At 37.9% G+C, this 23779-nt stretch overlaps 1 protein-coding gene across 3 annotated transcripts in view; it reads right to left on the reverse strand.

Annotated features, from left to right (window-relative positions):
• Positions 1–696: 696 nt before the first annotated feature.
• zbtb24 (zinc finger and BTB domain containing 24) overlaps positions 697–23779 on the reverse strand; it is a 38674-nt gene continuing 15591 nt past the window's right edge. For all 3 annotated transcript variants that reach the window (XM_039747907.1, XM_039747909.1, XM_039747908.1), the window contains 3 exons: positions 22831–22914; positions 2291–2372; positions 697–2029 (listed from right to left, as the gene is read on the reverse strand). In XM_039747907.1, coding sequence (XP_039603841.1) covers positions 1186–2029; positions 2291–2372; positions 22831–22914 — 1010 coding nt within the window. In that variant the 3' untranslated portion in view covers positions 697–1185. The remainder of the gene's footprint in view (positions 2030–2290; positions 2373–22830; positions 22915–23779) is intronic.

The raw sequence follows: 23779 nt of genomic DNA on the forward strand, positions 1-23779 counted from the left end.
GAAATAAGCCACAAAACTAATACAAGTGAGCCTTGTGGAGTAGTGCTGTAAAAAGCATTTTTTTTTAAACATATACAAAAATATTGTCTAAACAAACAAAGGCTTCAGCTTTTAAATAGGGGCTTACTGCTTCACACCACTCCTTTACTGGGCTATTTTTAACACAAAATTAATACATTAAAACAAAAATAAAACAAACAAACATAACATTGCAATGCCAGCTGTTCATCTGTTTTCAGTGGTAGATTGTACTATCTGTGAGCAACGTACAGATACAAAGATCTGTGCTTCAAATTTCACAAAATATATTTGCTGCAAAGTTCTTTGAAAACTCCCAGCAGAGTTCATTGAAAATATTTTCTTCTTAATGGAAACTTGGAAAATGTATTCTCCCGAGTACATTTCTATTTACAAAACTGAAGTACAGTTAATTTGATAATGGGTCTTCTTCAGTCACTGCAGCAGGGCAGTGTGACATATATTGTAAGTACATTTAAAAAGAGTTTATTAGCCAGAGATTAGGACAGGTCACCCTGTTCCCGTAACATTTTCTACACTTGTTTATTTCATAAGCCTTGGCTGCTACAGCACAGTACTCTAGTTCCAAGCAAATACTGAAAATTCAAACCAATTCTCCTGATAAGACTTGCTTTTGAGAAAAATAATTAATGCATTCATAATGGAGACTATATTTGTGTTAAAAATAATGAATTTTATTACAAATAAGCCACATGAAGGTCAATTTTCTGCTCATTTACAAAATTGTTTTTAATCAGAGGTATAATCAATAAATCCACAGTTTGCATATGTGTGATGTTCTCAAGAAGGTTGTCACGTTTGCTAAACATTGTAAATAATCTTCCTCTGCTGTATGAATTATAATAAGCATCCATTTGTAAACAAACATTTACCTGAAAAATCTTCAAAATTGTATATAGTATACTTTAAGCTGATGCACAAAAGTAATTTGAATGTGTATTTACACACACACACCTTTCATTTTTCCTTTAGTACCAGCAGTTTTCCATCTTCTTGGTAGGATTCTGAAGGTTGCACACAAAGTAGTTTTAATAAATAAGGTCATGATTTTTTAAAATATGAAAGAAATCCCATCATATTTATGATTTTTAAAAAGCTGAAGGCAAGTAAGAGTATCCCTTAAACAATGATTTTGTTAATCACTGATTAATTTGTAGTATATAGATAAGAAACAGTCCCAGCTTGTATCTGAAAAGTCTGGCCTTGAATCTGATCGTTGGGAATTTGCTGGGATGTCTGGCTAATGGAAATAGGCTGAGGAGTCTGTCCACTGATGTGAATCGCCTGCTGCCCTCTGTTTATCTGTAGCTGTTGTGAGCTTTGCTCATGAAATTGTCGAGTTGAGTCCTGCATTAGGTGGACAGGTTCGGTGGACCTTTGTGTGATTTGTAGATGCTGTGGTGGACCATGATGGGCTTGGAGGTGTTCCATGGCTTCTTTGGACAGCGTGATAACATGCATTTGCTCTGCTTGCCCAGACCCAACCTGTCCCTCCATTACGCTAATAGCCTGAATCTGATCTGTTTGTCCTCCTTGAGCAACAAGGGCCACATTCTGTACATGCTGTGAAGGCTGAGTGAGCAGTGTCAATCCAGAAGCCTGATCCGACGTCAAAGTGGGTGAATCATCTGTAGCGATTATACTCAGGCCTTGACTTTGACCAGGCACAAAATTTAAATTACCTACATCATTTGTAACCACTAGCTGAATCTCCTGTTCCCCTGATGAAGTCAGCTGGTACTGCTGAAGCTGAAGGATACTTTGAACCTCTTCTTCTCCAGTTGTAGGCAGGTCCGTCAATCCAACCGTACGCTTTTCCTTGTTGTGTGTCTTTTTATGAGCCTTAAGATTGTCAAGGCGTGCAAAAGTGACATTACAAAGGGAACAGGAAAATGGCTTCTTCCCACTATGTGAAGCAGCATGTCTCCTCTTAGCACTTGGATCAGAGAATGATTTGTTGCATATATTGCACACATATGGCTTTTCTCCTCTGATAAATGAAACAAAATACAATTAGATACTTTTTAAAAATTATTGCACAATTGTTTCAAAGAAAAACAGAGTAAGAGAAAGGCAAAAAGATAAGGAAAGGAGTTGATTAAACAAGGTAAAATTAAACAAAGACACTGGAATTAACATATCTTGTTTGTTGAGATGAAACTGAAAATACTGCTCCAAAATTTTTAATTCACAGTTAAATATCAGCCTATTGTTATACACAAAAAATATTAAAAACTAAATTCTGTCTTACTTGTGGATTCTGATGTGGGTTTGAAGAGTACTTTTTGCTGTAAAGCATTTGCCACAGATTTCACAAGTAAAAGGCTTCTCACCTATGTGACAAAATTAAAATGTTTTAATTTGTAGAGAATATATAGATAAAAACACATTTAAATTAGGCACAAGGCCACACTCAACAAAAAGCTCTGTCAAAGAGACATAGGTACCACAGCTGCATTAATCCTGACCAAGTACCTTATGACAAGAACCTATGTATGTTAATGCTGCCCCCAGGAAATACATACACAGACACCTGTGTGCTCCGGGTAGCACATGTAGGCGTGCATAGCAATAGGCTTCAAGGAAATGGTTACCAGCTGTGACTCAACAAATTGTGAAATAGCTTCACGGCCAACATAATTATCTAACCACAAGATAAAGGAGAAAGTAAGAACAACAATAATGGAAAAAACCCAGATGACTGTTGAACTGGACATAGTCCAGAGCTTTCAATACTATTTACCACATGTAACGGTCTTTAGTCAGTCTGCTGCAAATATGTGATGTCACTAGTGATTAATGTAGATCTGTCCAGAGAACTTTTTCATTACAGTGATCCCTCGCTATATCGCGCTTCGACTTTCGCGGCTTCACTCTATCGTGGATTTTAACTGTAAGCATGTCTAAATATATATCACGGATTTTTCGCTGGTTCGCGACTTTCTGTGGACAATGGGTCTTTTAATTTACGGTACATGCTTCCTCAGTTTGTTTGCCCAGTTGATTTTATACAAGGGACGCTATTAGTGAATGGCTGAGAAGCTACCCAATCAGAGTACGTATTAAATAAAACTCCTTAATGATATACGATATGCTTCCTGTGCGGTGCTTCGCACACTTCAAAGCTCTAACGGCCCGTATTGATTTTTGATTGTTTGCTTTTCTTTGTCTCTCTCACTCTCTCCGACATTCTCTCCTCCTGAAGCTACCCAATCAGAGCATGTAATACATATTAAATAAAACTCCTCAATGATACACGTTCGCACATTTCAAAGCTCTAACAGCCCGTATTGATTTTTGAGTGTTTGCTTTACTCTGCGCCTGACAGAGGGTGTGTGAGCAGAGGGGCTGTTTGCACAGAGGCTGTTTGCTTAGAAGATACGGACGCTCCTCTAAAAAATGCTGAAAAGACTACCTTCACATTGATCCCTTCACTGCGGCAGCTTTATCGCGGTGCTTCGTTTACTTAAAAGCACAACAGCCCTGTTGATTTTTGTTTACTTTTCTCTCTCTGATATTCTCTGCTCCTCATGTCGCTCCTTTAAAGAGAAGATATGTTTGCATTCTTTTAATTGTGAGAAAGAACTGTCATCTCTGTCTTGTCATGGAGCACAGTTTAAACTTTTGACTAAAGGGTGTTATTTCATGTCTAGAGGGCTCTAATAATGTTAAAATTGTATTTAGAAAGTCGTAAACAGATTTTCTATAATCTAACTGCGCAAATATTTATTAATAAAGATTTATAAATAAAGAATCCTAATTCGTGGAAATTCATTTATCTGTCTGGAGCGGATTAACCGCGATAAATAAGGGTTTACTGTATAACTGTGCAGAGAATATTTATAAACAGTGTGGGAGAGTTTCTAAGGGCTTAAAATATATAAAAATAACCATACAAACATATGATTTCTACTTCGCGGATTTTCACCTATCGCGGGGGGGTCTGGAACGCAACCGAGGAGGGATTACTGTATATTAAATTGTTATCCTACAGGACAATGGGGAGTCTACAGTTGTATTGGATGGATGAATCGTAGTTTTTCTTAAGTATACAACAGGCTGCCATTTTTAAACAGTTAGTGATGCAGTTGTGTAATTTGAAGCAGTACGTTATTACTGGGTAAAATTTTGACTCTAGGCCATGTCCTGGAGAAGAAAAAAAAAGAAGAGATGTGATCACGTTTGGCTTGAAATGCGTAGTGTGAAATGTAAGGAGAATGTTCAGCAAATTTCAAGGACGTTTTGAAGGTCAATAGTTAGCAACCATGCTATAAACCTCGAGTACCAGTACCAACGACAGTGGATGCAAGCATGGGTATTGCTTTGCTATAAGCAAAAAGGGAGGGAAAGAAAAACAGAAGTGATGTCTTCGGTTTCAAGAACTGTCTGGATGAACAGCACAACTTTAAATGTAATAGGTCCCCCATGAGCTACTCGATTTTAATATACATTCACATCTACAGACTTTTAAAAGGAAGCCCCCTCCCCTCCCCTCCCCCCCAACCTCTGAAATCATTTACATTTACAGTGGTGCCTTGGTTTGCCAGCATAATTCGTTCTGGAAACGTGCTTGCAATTCAAAGCACTCATATATCAAAGCGAATTTCCCCATAAGAAATAATGGAAACTCAGATGATTTGTTCCACAACCCAAAAATATTCATATAAAAATTTATATACAATATAAAGTAAAAATACATAAAACAAATTAATCTGCACTTTACCTTTGAAAAGAATTGTGGCTGGTGCGAGGGAGACGAGAGAGAGAGAGAGAGAGAGGAGAAGAGGAGAGGAGGAGGGTTATTGCGTAGGACGACTTTCACTCTAACTAACAGAATCATTGCTATCTGTTGGCTCACTGGAATCTTTTCTTTTTTTGCGACTTTAACAAGGAACCTATCCAATGACAGTTGCTTGTGCCTGAAAAGCCCCTACACTTGGACACAAGATAAAAAAAATGCTTTTACTCACTGTAAGGTTTCTAAACTCTTTTGGGATTCCTCTCAATGGGACAACACACGGAAGAGCATCTTGAAGCAACCTATGGCTCCCGGCGCTTTAGCAGTTCGCGCAAAAGCGAATCCAAAAAGATCCTGGTCATGCTAGAAGTGCCTGGCATCGATGGGTGATGCAAGGAACATTATAAATGCAAGGGCACAGTATTACTTGGCCATTAACCTGGCCCTGACCCTGCCTAATTGCTGTGTCTGTGTATAGGAGAGTGGTAGATCCCACTACAATAAATAATCGTGGTGTTCCTGCTTCAAGCTTAATAAAAGTTGGTTTTGCTAAAGTAATGAGTTATTTTTCTTGTAAATATCTAAAGAGTCTCCTAGGGTCATCTTTCCACCCATTTTGCAGTTCTTTTTGCTATATGCCGGTTTGTCTTACTATATATAATTTTATATCCTTTGCGCTCATGCTGCAATATGCCCTAGAGTCAGTAATCAGGTCTTATATGCTTTAGACAGATGTTAATTTCATTCAGTTGGTTCTTTTTAAGATTCTACCTTCTCTTTAATTTCTTACTGCTCCTAAATTTTGGGATTAACATGTCTTGCATTACACATGAAACACTTTTAAACCTATCCCACATCTCCTCAACTATCTTCGTGCTTACAAGTATATCCCAATTCATCATATTTATCAAAATGGCTAAAAATTTATACTAATAAAAGTATTTTCAATGTGCATTCTGCCATTCTGAAATGTATTCTATTGAGGCCATGGTTCAATTACATCTATGAAACCTATCCTGATTATTAAAGAATGATAAATCTAGACATGTGTTCCCCAGTCATTGGTACTTTAAAATACTGTGTTAAAAGTGTCACTGATTTAATCTAAAAAACTTTTGTTCTTGTGCTCCACTATTTGTAAGGATAACTCACTTAATAACTGGGTAAAAAAAGTCCTCTGTGGCTATAATATTCCACACTAAACTTGAATTTTAAATATTATAATAATATATAAACTGAAACTACGGTCTACACTTCGGGGGCCTTTAACACATTCCTAAAATAAAGCTTTGATTCCTAATACTTTCTAGTTGAATCAAAACATTCTCACTAAGCTGCGGCTCACCATCTAAATAAAGAAGACTTGCATTCATAAGAGAAGCTGCAAACAGCAGCTGTCAAAGAAGATGAAGGATGAGGTTGAAATGTTTGTTGGTCATTTAAACTGGAAGCAATGTATGAACCAACTCTAAAAATAAGTTTAGCTTCATCTGTTTTTATTTGTAAGGTTTCTTTGAAATCCCAAAAAATGAACACGAACTGCAGAAACTCAGTGTGGTCATGATGAAAAGATGTGAAATGTCCAGCAACAGGCTTGGTAAGGTATTTGATCCTAATGGCTGACACACTCTCTGCAGGCTGTCTCCCTGTTCAGTTCATGTAGATGACTAACAATTTGCCATAGGCTATTTCTTAAATCAATAACATTTTTATATTTCATTGGTAGAAAGCTTGCTGTTTAATATTAAAATTTCTAGATGAACTAGATGTAATTGTATTGTTGTTGACACATTTGCAAATAAAACAGTGTCTTCTATTACAACAGAAACCAAGTGGCTATGCTTTGTGGGATGAGCCAAGAACAAAACATTTGTGTAAATTAAGTGGTTGTCAGAAATGGATTAGGAGAAAATGTTTGCCATGGAAGATTCCATCTGCAAAATGGGGGGGATTTCTTTATTGACCTGTAGGAGAGACATTATATTAGAATAGAAAGAGACAACAAGGATCTGAGTTTTATTTATGGTGCTCCTTTTCATAGGTATGTTCACAAAACGAGAAGAATATTTTTGTTGTTGAAAAATTATCATTTTAGTGCTACATTATGAAAGTAATCATAATTGCTGCAGAAGCGGTAGGGTGAAATTATAAAAAGGATTTGTTTTTAGTACACTAGGGATGGAATAAGCACTGTCTCAGTCTGTTGGCTTGTAATAAACAGATGCTTTAAGTCCTGGAAAGTTGACAGACAGACTGCCGTCATGGAATGATAGTTAAACTAAATATTTCATATTACAGCTCTAAGTAATATTAAAAAGGCAAATTTACAAGGCAATAATATAGTCATGGGGGTCTTTAACTAACCAAATATTAACTGGGATAACATTGCAAAGTTTTTAGAAGTAATCAGTGCTTGATTTTTTTAAAAACACAGTATGTTGAAGCACCAACGCTGGGTGAAGCTTGTCTAGATTTAGTATTTTGTGATAATCAGGATAGAATTGAGGGTGTGGAGGTGATTGAACCACTATGGTCAAATGACCATAATATAATACAATTCTCAGTGTTTTGGATGAGTGAGAATACAAAGACTAAAACTGTCTAAGGAAGACAGACTGAGATAAACTTTCAAGTGTGGAGACAGTCAAGGTGCAGTGTAACATGTTTAAAAATGTTTTACATGCAATTCAGGACTGGTACATGACTAAATTTAGAATTAGTAGGAAATTTTTTAAAATTCCATAGTTAATAAAGAGTTAAAAAGAGAAGCAGTAAAAGAAAACCCACCTGTACAGGTATAAGGCGTACAAGACTAATAACTTCAATGTAAATTATAGGGCATTTGAGAACATGAGGGCAACCATTAACAGTTAGAGAGTGTCAGAGATGGCTGGGGAGGCGACCCGGCCGGGATGACCAGGAGGACCGGAGGAGGGCTTGCACCTTCCCCAGACCATGTGGGGGCGACCGCCCTGGTACCTATGGGGGCCACGGGTACAGACCTTTGAAGCTCCACCCTGTAGGGGCCCCGTGGTCACCACCAGGGGGCACCCCTATGCCTTTGGAGCCCTGGACCTCAGCACTTCCGCCACACCCGGAAGTGTTGGGGGGGAAGAAGACTGGGGACACCCGGAGTGCTTCCAGGTGCACAGCCAGCACTTCCGCCACACAGGGGAGTGCGTGTGGGAGTGTCGGGAAGCACCTGGAGCCCATCCGGGCTTGCATAAAAGCAATTTGATGGCTGGAGTTGGGTGGAAGAGGACAGAGCGCAGAGGAGAGGAGTGGAGGCGGACCAGAGACTGAGAGGCATTGTGTGAATGCCTGGACTTAAAGGGGTGATTGGTGCTGCGGCACTGGGATTGTGAACACTTATTGTAAATATTATAGTGAGAATAAACGTGTGTGTGGTGAAACATCATGTCTTCCTCTCTGTGTCCGGGCTGTTCCCCACAAAAGGAGTACAACAGATATGGTGAAAAAAGACCCAAACAGATTCAGTATTTTAGTAGTAAAAGAAGAGTCAAGGAGGAGGTGAAGTGCATCAGGAATAGTAAAGGGGAATAAAAAAAAAAAAAATCTAGACAGTGAAATAGCGAATGCTCTAAACTCACATTTTTCTGTGGTCTTCATAAGTGAGGAAGTAGATAACCTCCTGGGGTAAAAGGGACTACTAAGGAGGTTCTCGGGGATTTGGAAATTGTAGTGGGAGAAGTACTGCTTAGATTAAATAAGCTGAAATCAAAAATATCCAAGACCAGATAACAATTTACCCTCAAGTTCTTAAGGAGGTTAGCGAGTACCTATATAAACCCTTGACACATATTTACAGGAAGTCACTGTGCACTGGGGAACTTCCAAAGGTCTGAAAAATGACAATCATCATCCTATTATATGAAAAGGGTGACCAAGCAGACACAAGCAACTATAGGCCAGTAAGCTTAATGTGCATCACGGAAAGATTAATGGAAGTAATTATTAAGAATGGGATTGAGCAACATATGACAAGAACAGGAGTTTTACTGAACAATCAGCATGGGTTCAGAAGGGGGAGGTCATGTTTTACTAGCATGCTGGAATTCTATGATGAAGCAACTAAAGGGTATGATCAAAGTGGAGCATATGATATTACTTATATTGATTTTCAGAAAGCATTTGAAAAGGTGCCACATGAGAGGTTGGGAATCAAATTAAAGAAAATAGGAGTTCAAGGTGATTCTGCTCTGTTGGGCCCTTGAGCAAGGCCCTTAACCTGCAATTGCCAAGTTCTTGAGTAGTGAGAAAAGCACTATATAAATGCATAGAATTATTATAATTATTATTATTTTTGTGGATGGGTGCAAAATTACTCAGACACATGAAGCAGAGGGTTATGGTGCATGGAACCTTATCAGATTTGGCTGATGTCATGAGTGGTATTCCACAGGGGTCAGTTCTAGGGCTGCCGCCATTTTTAATATATATGATTTGGATAGGAATATAAAGTAACAAATCAGGTTAGGTTTGCAGATGGTACCAATATAGGTGGATTGGTATATATTCTGGAATCCATTGAATCATTACTGAGGGACTTGGACAGCATACAAGCTTGGGGAGATCTGTGGCAGATGAAATTTAATATCAATAAATGTAAAGTATTAGAGAGTTAGGAAGTAAAAATGTTAGGTTTGACAACACAATGGAAAGTGAAAATGGAAACTGAAAATTGAAAGTACACCTTATGAGAAGGACTTTACCCCATCATCAACTTCCAGATAGTGTTCAGAAGCCATTAATAAGGCTAACAGAAAGTTAAGTTATATAGCGCGATGTGTAGAGTACAAGGAGGTTACGTTCAAGCTTCATAACATACTGGTGAGGCCTCATCTCAAGTATTGTGTGCAGTTGTTGTTGCCTGGTTACACAAAAAAAAAAAGGAAATACTGTAGCAGTGCGTGAAAAAGTCCAGAGAAGAGTGATTTAAAAGAGATTTAAAAAGCCAAGCCTTTTCAGTTATGAATTATGAAGGGAATTAGTACAGTGGTTCGAGACTGTTAATTTCAAAACTTTAAGAAGTTTTACTTTACACAGAAATCCATAGACACTAGGAATATGCTACCAAGTACTGCGGTAGACAGTAGGACTGTAGGGACTTTAAAAAATATACCAGATTTTTTTTTTAGAAGAATTAAATGGATAGGAATGGTGAGATTGGTTGGGCTGAATGGCCTGTTCTCGTCTAGATTGTTCTGATATACATATGTCGAGTGTAAACCAGAGACACAGACAAAAACTGGTAAGATAGTTAATAACGCTGCATGTCGCCAGCTAGACCATAAACATAAAATTTTATAATCGCTAATTGGTGCTTCTCTCAATCTCATCCTCTCTTTTTGTTTTGGTAAAGGGCTTTCATTACAGCTCTGGCCAGATTTACATTTCACAGAGATTAACTTCAGCAAATACTGATAGAAGGAACAAATTGTTCTCAACAGGAGTCTGAGCTCTGCCAGTGTTAGTTTAAACTGTGAGCAATCAGTGGAAATGCAAAGGCAATGCATTCTGTTATGCAAGAACCCATGATATGCATTGTTTCCACACCCATAAAAAGCACCACAAAAAATAGAATGCTTTCCTATCAAAGACTTTTGCAACAAAAAATACTGCACAGTATCAGCTCTTATCTACATTTAAGGCTCACAATAATGGAACTGACCATTTGCTCCTAGAGTAATTACAGATGAAAATTCTGATATGTCAGCAGCATCTGCTTAAGATAAATCAGCAGTACTTGGGATACCAGAGATAGTGAATGTAACTTAAGGGGAGTCTGAAAAGGGAAGTTTTTATTTTAAAAAAAAAAAAAAATCAAGAGTATTGCCTGTTTTTACTGCAGCAGTCAGGACACATAGGTTCTGTTTATCCCTACAAAGTTAATCAAATATCAGTTGGCAGGTTTGCACCTCACTCAAAAGTTTACAGTTAAAAAAAAAATTCCATTACACTATTGTTATGATTATAGACAGTTACAACTTCTTAGTCTTATAAACAAAAGTTATATACAGGCTATATTTTGCAGAAGTGTTTAATTTAAATTTGTTATGGCTGGTACAATGGCTATTTGCTGTGCCCTAGATTGGTTGAAAATAATTTTAATTTAACTAAAATTGTAGTAATTGACAGAGATTTCAGCTCTATACCACAGGAAATTTTGGGTAAACTAAACACTATACTGCATGGCAAGTCTTGCATTCTTTGTTCCTTTTTCTGAAGTTGTTACTGTATGTAGTCTTGTAAGTGCACAGGTTACATTAGTGATTAGTTAAGTTTTACACAAATGCATTTTAATTCCTCTTTTGAGCTTAATTTTGTCCTCAACTAAATAATGAAAATATTGTAAATGATATAAAGGAGGAGTGATTCACTTAAATACACTTTATTGCGCTTATCTTTTTGTCTGGGAAAATCTCCATCATTTGCTCATTTCCATTTTGGTCTACTTCCTTTTAAACATTTTAAGAGTTAATGGTGAAAGAAGAACATCACTGCAATATGACTTTGATGTTAGCAGACTTACTTTACACAGGTACCAGTTGGCAATAATTTATTTGAAGTTTGTAAAAGCTATGTTTTGTAAATTGCAATCCTTGGTTCTAATGTCGACCAACTACAGTATGTGGGTAATTTCCATGATCTCCCTGTGAACTTTCCTGGATTGTTCAATTTCTTTATGCTTCCAAAAGACATGCAAGTAAGGCTGAATGATATAACCAGTGATTAAGTATAATCTGTGATAATTCTGTGATGTGTGAGCCTAATTGTTTTATAAAGCAATATAGAAATACAGTACAGGCCAAAAGTTTGGACAAACCTCCTCATTCAATGTGTTTTCTTTATTTTCATGACTGAAGGCATCCAAACTATGAATGAACACATGTGGAGTTATGTACTTAACAAAAAAAGGTGAAATAACTGAAAACATGTTTTATATTCTAGTTTCTTCAAAATAGCCACCCTTTGCTCTGATTACTGCTTTGCACACTCTTGGCATTCTCTCGATGAGCTTCAACAGGTAGTCACATGAAATGGTTTTTACTTCACAGGTGTGCCTTATCAGGGTTATTTAGTGGAATTTCTTGCTTTATCAATGGGGTTGGGACCAGCAGTTGTGTTGTGCAGAAGTCAGGTTAGTTGGACGATCATTTATTTTTCAACAGGACAATGACCCCAAACACACCCCCAGGCTGTGTAAGGGCTATTTGACCAAGAAGGAGAGTGAAGGAGTGCTGCAAATGGTCATGAAAATAAAGAAAACACATTGAATGAGGGGGTGTGTCCAAACTTTTGGCCTGTACTGTATGTATGTCATGTCGTACATTTTGGTCTCGTCCGATGTGAGAGATGGACGTCTGAAGTGGAGCTCCGCTAGCAGCGGTGTTATTTTTCATATTATTTGCTTATTATCTGAGATATCCTGTATTTATTCAACCCGAGAGGGACTGCTACAGTATATGTAAGCACATATAAACATGGCCAACAAGAAGGGGGGTTCGAAATAGTTTGATAGTTTGACCCTAACCTCTCTCTCATTCCTCCTAGGGCATGAAGCAGAAGCAGAAAATGGCCGACGGTGGGGTAGCTCACGTTGAAATCGTAGTTGAAGAACTACAGGCACTCGACGAACAAATTCAGAAACTCCTGTCCCGACAGAGATACCTTAGAGATCTGAAGGCCCGGCTGCTGTATACAGCGTCCTCGCCATCTGTAACTGGCGAAACATCAACCCCGCGTTGTGCCGACCTCACCCCCGCGTCTCGTAGGAGCGACGCCGCTGACCTCGGTGGATTTCAGCTATGCAGGCGGGGGGGTTCAAGGCCAGAGCACCTCCATCGGCACAGGCGAGCATCCTATCTCAGAACCGGTTTGACCCTCTCCGCGTCCCCATTTCGCCTTCAGCCCTGGTGATGTAATAGTGGTAGGTGATTCTATCGTTAGAAACCTTAATGTCACATGCCCTAATGCAAAATCGTTTGTTTCTTGTTTTCCCGGTGCTCGTGTCCGAGATGTGATGAGACGTGCTCCAGCAGTCTACAGAAACACAAGGAGAGGGCAGTTGGATCAATCGTTTGCATGCCGGCGTAAACGATATAAAGCACCGACAATCAGAAATCCTGAAGGCTGACTTCGCAGCTTTGATTAAAGACACGAAAGAGAGGACCCCATCAGCAAAGATCTTCGTTTCGGGTCCACTACCTCTCATCAGACGATCCAACGAGTACTACAGTCGTCTGCTAGGATTGAACAACTGGCTACAGGGTTTCTGCAAGAAGAAGGATGTCGGTTTCATCAACAATTGGAATCTCTTTTGGAAAGGCGCGTCTCTTCAAGCGTGATGGCCTGCATCCAACAGTTTCGCGCCGGTCCTCTCCGAAAACATATCGAAGGTAATTCGTTTTCTTGACTATCTATCTCTGCTCTTAACCCCTTCCGAAATAATACTGTTGCGCTAGGACATGATAAATGTTTAATAGAGTCTTCCGTTAAAGTGCACACATTAATACTGTAATAAGCAATCTCAATGCACGTAGAAAACCTAGGAAATACGGCATAAACTCCAATAATCTAATTAAAATCACTATTTTAGAGGAACAATGTATTAAAACTATAAAACAGATCACAGATTAAACAAAAATACACAGAGCGCTAATAAAATAATTTAGTTCCTATTCCAAATATCAATAACGCACATAGTACTCATCTCTGCACCTCCAAACATTAAATATGGCACTATTAAATGTTAGAGCTTTAACTAACAAAACGTTTTTATCAACGATCTTATTAGTGATAAAAAATAGATTTTATTGCACTAAATGAAACATGGCTTAATTCAGATGCGCAGTGTTTTAATCGAATCTGCCTCGGATTACAGTTTTACTTGCAGACCGCCAGGGAAAAGGGGGGCATTGGCTAACATTTACTCGAGCGATTAAAATGTAAAGATGTCAGTTTTGGTAAGTTCAAGTCCTTTGAGTATCTCGCCGTTGTTATTCATGGAGATTCTCAAGTTCTAGTACTATCCGTGTATAGACCTCCTAAATATAACGCTCTTTTTGAGGAATTCTCTGACTTAATGTCAATTTTAATTACTAACTATGACACACTCCTAATAGTTGGCGACTTTAATTTTCATATAGATAATCAGTGTGATCTAAAAGTAAAAGAATTTATGAACCTCCTGGATTCTTTTGATTTGAGACAACTCATAAATCAGCCTACACATAAAGCAGGTCATACGTTAGACTTAGTGATTACTAAAGGACTGAAAGTTGATATAAAACAGATCATTGATATTGGTCTATCAGACCATTTTCTTCTACTTTTTAATATAGAAATAATGATAAAAACACTCATGAGAAGCATATTGTTAAAAACGCTTCTTTGACTCGCAGCAGCTTTAAAACTTACAAACATTTTAAGCAATCAGTCCGTTTATAGTGCCAGCTATAATAGCGAGGATAATGTAAATAGTAAGGTGGAAAGATTTAATACTAAAGTGAGAGCTGCTGTTGACATAGTTGCACCTGAAAAGACAGTGAAAAAATCTTCTAGCATTGTTATACCATGGAAGACCCAAAGAGTGTCTGATTTAAAGAGAACATGCCGTAGAGCTGAGCGTCAATGGAGGAAGACTAAACTTACTATCCACCATGAAATATTAAAAGTCAAAATAACAGAATACAATAACACTGTCCGTCTTGAGAGCTGCTATTTCTCAAGATTATAAATAACAATGCTAGTAATCCCAGAGTCTTATTTTCTACAATTGATCACCTACTAAACCCAGGTAGCTCAAAGGAATGCCTCCTAAGTGCTTCCAGTGAAACCTGTGAGGCTATCGCTGTATTTTCAATCAAAAATTAATGATATTAGAAATAACATAGTATATCTCCCCAACACTAAGGATCCTCCTAAACCCCAGCATCCTGTTATAAACAAATTAAACTCTTTCACTAGGATAGATTTACCTGATTTACATAAAATAATATCTCAATTAAAACCTCCACCTCGTCCTTGACCCAATACCAACAAGGTTTTTCAAAGAAGTATCAGGCGTGCTAATTGATAATGTTCTGACATAGTAAATTCGTCATTAGATACGGGGTCTTCCCAGACTGTCTTAAGACTGCTGTAGTTAAACCCCTACTTAAGAAACATAATCTTGACCCTCTCTTGAAAATTTTAGACCCATCTCTAACCTGCCTTCTTAAGTAAAGTTCTGGAGAAGGCAGTCATTATGCAGTTAAATGACCACCTAAATAAACATGCTATTCTTGATAAATTTCAGTCGGTTTTAGAACAAATCACAGCACAGAAACTGCACTCGTTAAAGTAGTAAATGACTTGCGTGAATGCAGACAGAGGCCATTTATCTGTTCTCATCCTCTTAGATCTGAGTGCTGCATTTGACACCATTGATCACAATATTCTTAGAAATCGCCTTAGTCAATGGGTGGGCCTCTCTGGCAGTGTCTTAAATTGGTTTGAATCCTACCTGACAGGGAGAAAATATTTTGTTAGTTGTGGAATTACAACTCAAGACACATGATATCCATATGGTGTTCCACAAGGCTCTATCCTGGGTCCGCTGTTATTCTCAATCTACATGCTTCCGTTAGGTCAGATTATCTCAGGGCACAACGTGAGCTACCACAGCTATGCTGATGACACACAGCTGTACTTATCAATAGCACCTGATGACCCGATTCTATTGATTCACTAACACAATGTCTGACTTGTATCTCAGAATGGATGAATAGTAATTTTCTCAAGTTAAATAAAGAGAAAACTGAAATCTTAGTGATCAGCAATAATGGATACAATGAGGCTATTAGAAATAAACTGGATACATTAGGATTAAAAGTCAAGACGGAGGTAAAAAGCTTAGGGGTGATTGTTGACTGTAATCTGAATTTTAAATCACATATTAATCAGATCATTAGGACAGCATTTTTCACTTAAGAAACATAAGTAAAGTTAGACCTCTTATATCACTGAAAGATGCTGAGAAATTAGTTCACGCTTTGTTTTCAGTCGACTAGATTACTGTAATGCACTCCTCTCAGGACTACCCAAAAAAGACATAAATCGTTTGCAACTAGTGCAGAATGCAGCTGCTAGAATCCTAACTAGGAAAAGAAAATCGAACACATTACTCCAGTTTTGATGTCACTACACTGGTTACCTGTGTCATTCAGGATTGACTTTAAAATTCTGCTTATGGTTTATAAAGCCTTAAATAATCTCCCCATCTTATATATCGGAATGTCTGACACCTTATATTCCAAATCGTAACCTCAGATCCTCAAATGAGTGTCTCCTTAGAATTCCAAGAACAAAACTTAAAAGAAGTGGTGAGGCGGCCTTCTGCTGCTATGCACCTAAAATCTGGAATAGCCTGCCCATAGGAATTCGCCAGGCTGATACAGTAGAGCACTTTAAAACACTGCTGAAAACACATTACTTTAACATGGCCTTTTATAACTTCATTTTAACTTAATTTAACTTAATCCTGATACTCTGTATGTTCAATTCATCATAAAACTATTCATGGTGGCTCTAAAATCGTACTGACCCCTACTCTCTTTTCTGTTTCTTTTTCCGGTTTCTTTGTGGTGGTGGCCTGTGCCACCTCCACCTACTCAAAGCTTCATGATGCTCCAACAATGATGGATGGATTAAAAGGCAGAAGTCTACGTGACCATCATCATCAAGCCCTTCCGTGAGAACCCTAAATCCAAAGAGGACTGTTTCATTTATGTTAGGTAGAATGCCCAGAGGGGACTGGGCGGTCTCATGGTCTGGAATCCCTACAGATTTTATTTTTTCTCCAGCCGTCTGGAGTTTTTTTTTTTCTGTCCCCTGGCCATTGAGACCTTACTCTTATTCGATGTTAATTAATGTTGATTTATTTTGTTTTTATTGTTGTGTCTTTTATTTTTCTATTCTTTATTATGTAAATCACTTTGAGCTACTGTTTGTATGAAAATGTGCTATATAAATAAATGTTGTTGTTGTTGTTGTTGAAAGAATCGAAAACTAAAGCTACACCCAAGCTACGATCAGCAAGCCCCAGTTCAAGAGACAGACCTGGATCAGATGGGCGAAAGTACAGACTCCTCGGGACCACGGTCCGCTACATTGTCGCTGGCTAAGAGCGAAAAGGGGAGCGAAGGTGCGATCGTGAGTGCAGATTTGGATAGCTCGCCGATCGGAGAAGATCACCTGAAGCTGGAAAGGGCCTTGAAGTCCACAGCTTCAATTACGTAATCACATGGGCCGGGAGCAGCGGGGACATCGGCTACAGCAAAGTCTGCTGCTTCATCTACAGTACAAGAAAGCACAATTGAACTGTCTGAACTGAAGGTGTTGCTCGCTGAGCTCACGCAAGATATAAAGAAAAGCGAGAAGGCTAATGAGAAAGCAAGGGCAAAGGCAAGCGAAGACAGGAGGTGAGACAGGAGTTGAAACTGGCAAATGAAGGGCTGCGACAGGAATTCCAACAGGCAAATGAAAGGCTGCATCAAGAGGTGCAACTTGAGCTTCGACAGGTGCAGGGTAAAATTGAAGAGCGCATTCAGGAAAACTGAACTAAACTGAGCACGCTTACTGATCAATTGGAGGATCTCAAGGAGACATTCACGAATCGGATTGAAACGGTCGAAAATGTAGCTGCCAGTGCCGAGGAAAAAGCAGTAAATGTCAGCTCCGAATGCAAAAAACGCGGAGAAAAATTCGGAGACAGACTGGCTGCTTTAGAAGAGGGGAGTAGAAGGTATAATGTCAGAATTGAAGGTCTGCCTGAGAATCGAGAAAGTTCAAACCCTGTGAAATTCGCAGCTGAACTTTTTTTGTAAAATAATCGGGGACGACTTTAAAGCAGAATCTGAGATAGCAGCGTCTTAGACCGTTAGACCCTGACCAAGATCCTTTTATAGTTCGTTTTGAACGATTATCATTTAAGCTAGAGGTGATGGCACTCCTCAGAAATAGGAAGATATTATATATGAAAATAAACACATTCGTATCTTCCCCGACTTCTCTCCAGCAACAGCTATTAAATGCGCAGCCTTCTACAACATTAAACAACGGTTACGGCAAGCCAGCGTCAAATACAGCCTCTTGTATCTGGCAAAACTGAAAGTGGAATGGCAGGGTCAACTGTTTGTCTTCGCTAGCAAGGAAGAAGCAGAAAAGGAATTAAGAAAGCTGATCCCGGGACTATTCTGATACATAGTGAGTCATGGCGGTTAATGATAAAGCAAGGATTAATAATCTATTGTCTGATCTATTCGTTTTAAAATACGGGTTTTTATCAGCATATATTCTCATATATTCTCATTATTACTTAGTATTACTAGGGCGCTATCTGTTTATGTTTTATTGTGCTTAATTATTCTTTTTTCTCCTTTTTTTTTTCTTCTAATTATTTCATCTCTACCCTAAACGAGACTGTTCAATATCATACCCTTGGTTTATTGTTATTGATATTACTGCATTAAGACTTGTTATGCTTATTCTGGACACATTTTTAACCCCATCCCCCCGGTTTATTATCTGGGTGTATATCGCTGAAGACTATATATATATTTTAAGTGCAAAACTCCTTTTTTTTTGAGATATCTCTATCTTTTAACCCTTTTAACCCGCTGCATTGGGGCTTGTTTTGCTTTGGACGTGCTCTGTCTCTGGGTATGTCAGAGGACTGGGACTGTGTGAAGTGGGTTTTAGCCTCACTTGGGGAGGTGATCTATACCTAATCTATCCTCTCAATCTTTATAATTATAACTACCAATTAAGACTATAAAATGACATCAAAAACTCAGAATCAGTGTCTCCATGATGGGACAGTTAACTTCGTAAGCTGGAATGTTAAAGGCCTGAATCACAAATTAAAGAGAAAGAAAGAAAGTACTCTCTCACCTAACAGGTCTAAATGCTAAAATAGTATTTTTACAGGAAACCCACTTAATAAGCAAGGATCAGTTCCAGCTGCAAAAAGACTGGACTGGCCAAATGTTCCATTCTAGTTTTATGAAGAAAACTAGAGGTGTGGGAATTCTTATACATAGAACTGTACCATTTGTAGCATCAGATGTAGTATTGGATCCTGAAGGGACATATGTAATGGTCATGGGAAACTTATCTAACTATAAAATGATTTTGATAAATGTTTATGCACCTAATGTTGATGATAAGGAATTTATACAAAATTTATTTGCATCCATTCCCAATCTGAACACTCATAAAGTTATAATGGCTGGTTGACTTTAATTGTGTTCTAAATCCACTTTTAGATAGGACTTCCTCCACAGGGGGAACGGCATCTAACACCGCAAAGATAATTACAAAGTTTATAAATGATCACAACTTATCAGACCCCTGGAGGTTTTTAAACCCAAATTCAACAACATATTCTTTCTACTCACCAGTACATCATTGCTACTCAAGGATCGATTACTTCTTTAGATAGATAGATAGATACTTTATTAATCCCAATTTATAGACAATAACTTCTTGCCTAAGATTAAATCTTGCAAATACAATGCTATTGTTATTTCTGACCATGCACCTATGATCTTGGAGCTAAAATTACTATGCCCCATACACTCACCCCGCAGATGGCGCCTCAACCCGCTTCTATTAGCTGATGAGAATTGTACTGAATTTATATCCAAACAAATCAAATTGTTTCTAGAGGCAAATACATCCCCCGAGATCTCTGCAGGAATACTCTGGGAAACTCTTAAAGCCTTCTTAAGAGGACAGATTATCTCATATCTTTCCCACAGAAATAAATCCGAGGCCAAGAAAGTAGCAGAGATAAAAAGCGAAATTATTAAAATAGATGAAGAACACGCCAGACTACCAAGCGAAACTCTATATAGGAGAAGGCAGGCTCTACATTCGGAACTAAACCTCTTGACAACTAAAGAAACTGAACAACTAATCTACAAATCCAGACATCATTACTATGAACATGGGGAGAAAGCTAATAAGCTTTTAGCTCAACAAATTCACAAGCAAGAAGTGTGCAATGCAATCTCGGTAATCACTAACACGAACGGAGATAAAATCGTTGAACACAAAAATATAATGCACACTTTCAGAGACTACTATAAATCCCTATATACTACTGAGTTTAAAGAAGACAATACACAATCTAATGCATTTCTGGATACATTACAGATACCACAAATAGACACTTTTAGTGCGGAAGAACTTGATAAACCTCTGGCGTTATCAGAATTACTAGATGCTATAAAGTCACTCCAAGAATTTTACAAGAAATTCTCCTCTCAGCTAGCTCCCTATTAGCAACATTTACAGAAGCCAGAGATAACCAATCTCTTCCTCAAACCTTTTGCCAAGCACTAATCAGTCTTTCCAAAAAAAAAATAAGTGCATCATACAGACCAATTTCACTTCTGAATAATGACGTTAAAATACTCTCTAAAATCTTAGCCAGAAGGATGGAGAAAGTGCTCCCCTCGGTAATATCACAAGACCAAACTGGATTTATTAGGGGCCGGCACTTATCTTCAAATCTTCGACGCCTGTTTAATGTAATATACTCACCAACTAAATCAAACACCCCAGAAATATTATTATCATTGGATGCAGAAAAAGCATTCGACATGATTGAATGGAAATACCTTTTTACTACATTGGAGAAGTTTGGGTTTGGCCCAAATATTTGCGCATGGATTAAATTACTGTATACTAACCCAGAAGCTTCAGTTTGCATCAACAACATTTGCTCAGACTACTTTAAACTAGAAGGTGGCACTAGACAAGGATGCCCCTTGTCACCGCTGCTGTTTGCAATTGCCATTGAACCACTGGCAATACATTGTCAAAATACTGATCAGATAAAGGGGATTAGCAGAGAAGGACTGGAACAGAAAATCTCATTATATGCAGATGACATGGTACTGTATATATCAGACCCAGAAAATTCTGTGCCTGCAGTCTTAGCAGCACTCACAGAATTTCAAAAGATCTCTGGTCTCAGAATTAATCTGAATAAAAGTGTACTCTTTCCAGTGAATTCTCAAGCATATAATATTAGATTAGATACCCATCTTTTATCATTGCAGAACAGTTTAAATACCTTGGGGTAAACATTACAAGTAAACATAAAGCTCTATACCAACAAAATTTCGCCGTCTGCATGGAAAAAATTAAACAAGACTTGCATAGATGGTCAACCCTTCATCTCACACTAGCTGGAAGAATTAACACTGTTAAGATGAATATTCTTCCTAAATTCCTTTTTTATTTCAAAACATCCCAATATACATTAATAAATCATTCTTTAGGCAATTAGATTCAACAAAAACCTCATTTATTTCAAAACATCCACACATCAAAAGAGCGACCTTACAAAGACAAAAGGCAGAAAATGGCTCTACCTAACTTCCAGTTTTATTACTGGGCAGCAAATATACAGGCGATAAGAACCTGGACACAAATAGAAGAACATAAACAGGCTTGGACCGCAATAGAAGTAAAATCCTGCAGTGCTTCTTTGTATTCCTTGCTCTGTGCTCCAATAAACACACGCTATCGGCAATATACAAATAACCCAATTGTGCTCCACTCACTTAGAATCTGGAACCAATGTAGAAAGCATTTTAAGACGGAGAAGCTTCTATCTGTGGCACCTCTGCAAGAGAACCACCTCTTTCAACCTTCACAAACATATGCAGTTTTTAATATCTGGAAAAAATTTGGAATTAACTTGCTTAGAGATCTTTATATAGACAACGTCTTTGCATCCTATGAACAATTACATTCCAAATTTAACATTCCAGCTACACATTTCTTTCACTATCTTCAAATCAGAAACTTTGTTAAACAAAACCTTCCAGATTTTCCTCATCTTGCACCCTCATCCATGCTGGAAAAATATTGCTCAATCTCAAGGACTTAGACTCCATCTCTACAATATATAAAATCATTTTACAATCCCTCCCTTTCAAAGATCCAAGAGGACACTGGGAAAAAGACCTCTCAATTAATATATCAGAAAAGGAGTGGAAAGTAGCAATGCAGAGAATTCACTCGAGCTCCATATGCGCAAAGCATACAATTATACAACTTAAAATTATATATCAAGCACATCTGTCTCGACTAAAACTCTCCAAAATGTTTCCAGGGCATGATCCAACCTGCAAACGCTGCAACCAAGTCCCAGCCTCACTGGGTCACATGTTCTGGGCCTGCACCAAATTAACATTATTCTGGACAAAAATTTTTAATTACCTTTCAGATAGCCTTGGACTCACAATCCCTCCTAACCCATTAACAGCTGTGTTTGGTGTTCTTCCAGAGGGGCTTAAAGTGGAGAAAGACAAACAAATTGTGATTGCATTCACTACACTTTTGGCACGCAGACTTATTCTGATAAACTGGAAGAACCCAAACTCTCCTCTTTTAAGTCAGTGGGAAACCGATGTGTTATATTATTTGAAGTTGGAAAAATCAAATACTCAGTTAGAGGATCCGTACAGACTTTTTCAAAACATGGCAGGATCTAATCAGTAATATTTTAAAATAAGTTCATAAAGCACAGAGAATTTATTAATTTAGGTATGTTTACAAGCCTTAAATTTAACGCCGTTTGGCTTGCTCTCTCTCTCAGGGGTGGGGATCGATCTGTTATTAACTTAATTTTTCTTTTTGTAAAAACTTGATTGCTTTGTATGGGTTGTAATAAAATTAATAAAAAAATAAAATAAAAAAAAAAATATGTCATGTTGTAGATTCTAGATGTATGTCTAAAAGGCTACCAATACATACTGATGGTGAAACTACAATGACACTAGTGCCTCAGTTTCTATCAGTGTATAGAATTTGTTTTGTCCCTTTGTTTTTGACAATATATTTACTTGACATTCTACAGTTAATATACAGTGCTATTGCATACTTTCCCCAGTTCATATTTTTGATTTATTTTGAACCCCCCACCATCATCACAGATATCATTTTTTTAAATCTGTTTTCTTTAAATTTACCTGTATGAGTTCGTAAATGTTTTTTTAACTGAGCGGCATCCATAAACCTTCGATGGCATTGTACACACTCCGGCAAAGGCTTACCTAAAGAAAACAAAAGGGCAAATTAAGTGTTTTTTTTAATGAAAACACTAAAAAATTGTTGAAAGTTCCAAGTATCTTGAAATTAACTTCAATTCAGTTTATTTCTGCACAGTGCTCGTCACTGAATGCAGGCACAGAGTGCTGTGACAAGCTCTCAGGTAAAATGCAAATATAAAAATTACTAATGACTAAATACATAAGGACTGCCCACAAAACCTACCAGTAAATTGTGAACAATATATCTATAGTAGAGGAACGTTAGACATTTAAATAATAATCTATACTAATAAAAGGCAAAGCCCTCACTGACTGACTGACTGACTGACTCACTCACTCATCACTAATTCTCCAACTTCCCATGTAGGTAGAAAGCTGAAATTTGGCAGGCTTATTCCTTACAGCTTACTTACAAAAGTTAAGCAGGTTTCATTTTGAAATTCTACACGTAACGGTCATAACGTTCGATAACGGTCGACAACGTCCGCCATGTTGAACTTTCTTATTTATGGCCCCATCTTCATGAAATTTGGTAGGTGGCTTCCCTGCACTAACCAAAACCGATGTAAGTACTTATTTCGGTGGTATGATGCCACTGTCGGCCGCCATATTGAATTTTCCAAACATCACTAATTCTCCAACTTCCCGTGTAGGTAGAAGGCTAAAATTTGGCAGGCCCATTTCTTATAGCTTACTTACAAAAGTTAAGCAGGTTTCATTTCGAAATTCTACGCGTGATGGTCATAACGGTCAACAACTTCCGCCATGTTGAACTTTCTTATTTGTGGCCCGATCTTCTCGAAATTTGATAGGCGGCTTCCCTGCACTAACCGAAACCAATGTACGTACTTATTTCGGTGGTATGATG

This window comes from Polypterus senegalus, chromosome 3 (genome assembly GCF_016835505.1).
Source record: "Polypterus senegalus isolate Bchr_013 chromosome 3, ASM1683550v1, whole genome shotgun sequence".
NCBI lineage: Eukaryota > Metazoa > Chordata > Cladistia > Polypteriformes > Polypteridae > Polypterus > Polypterus senegalus.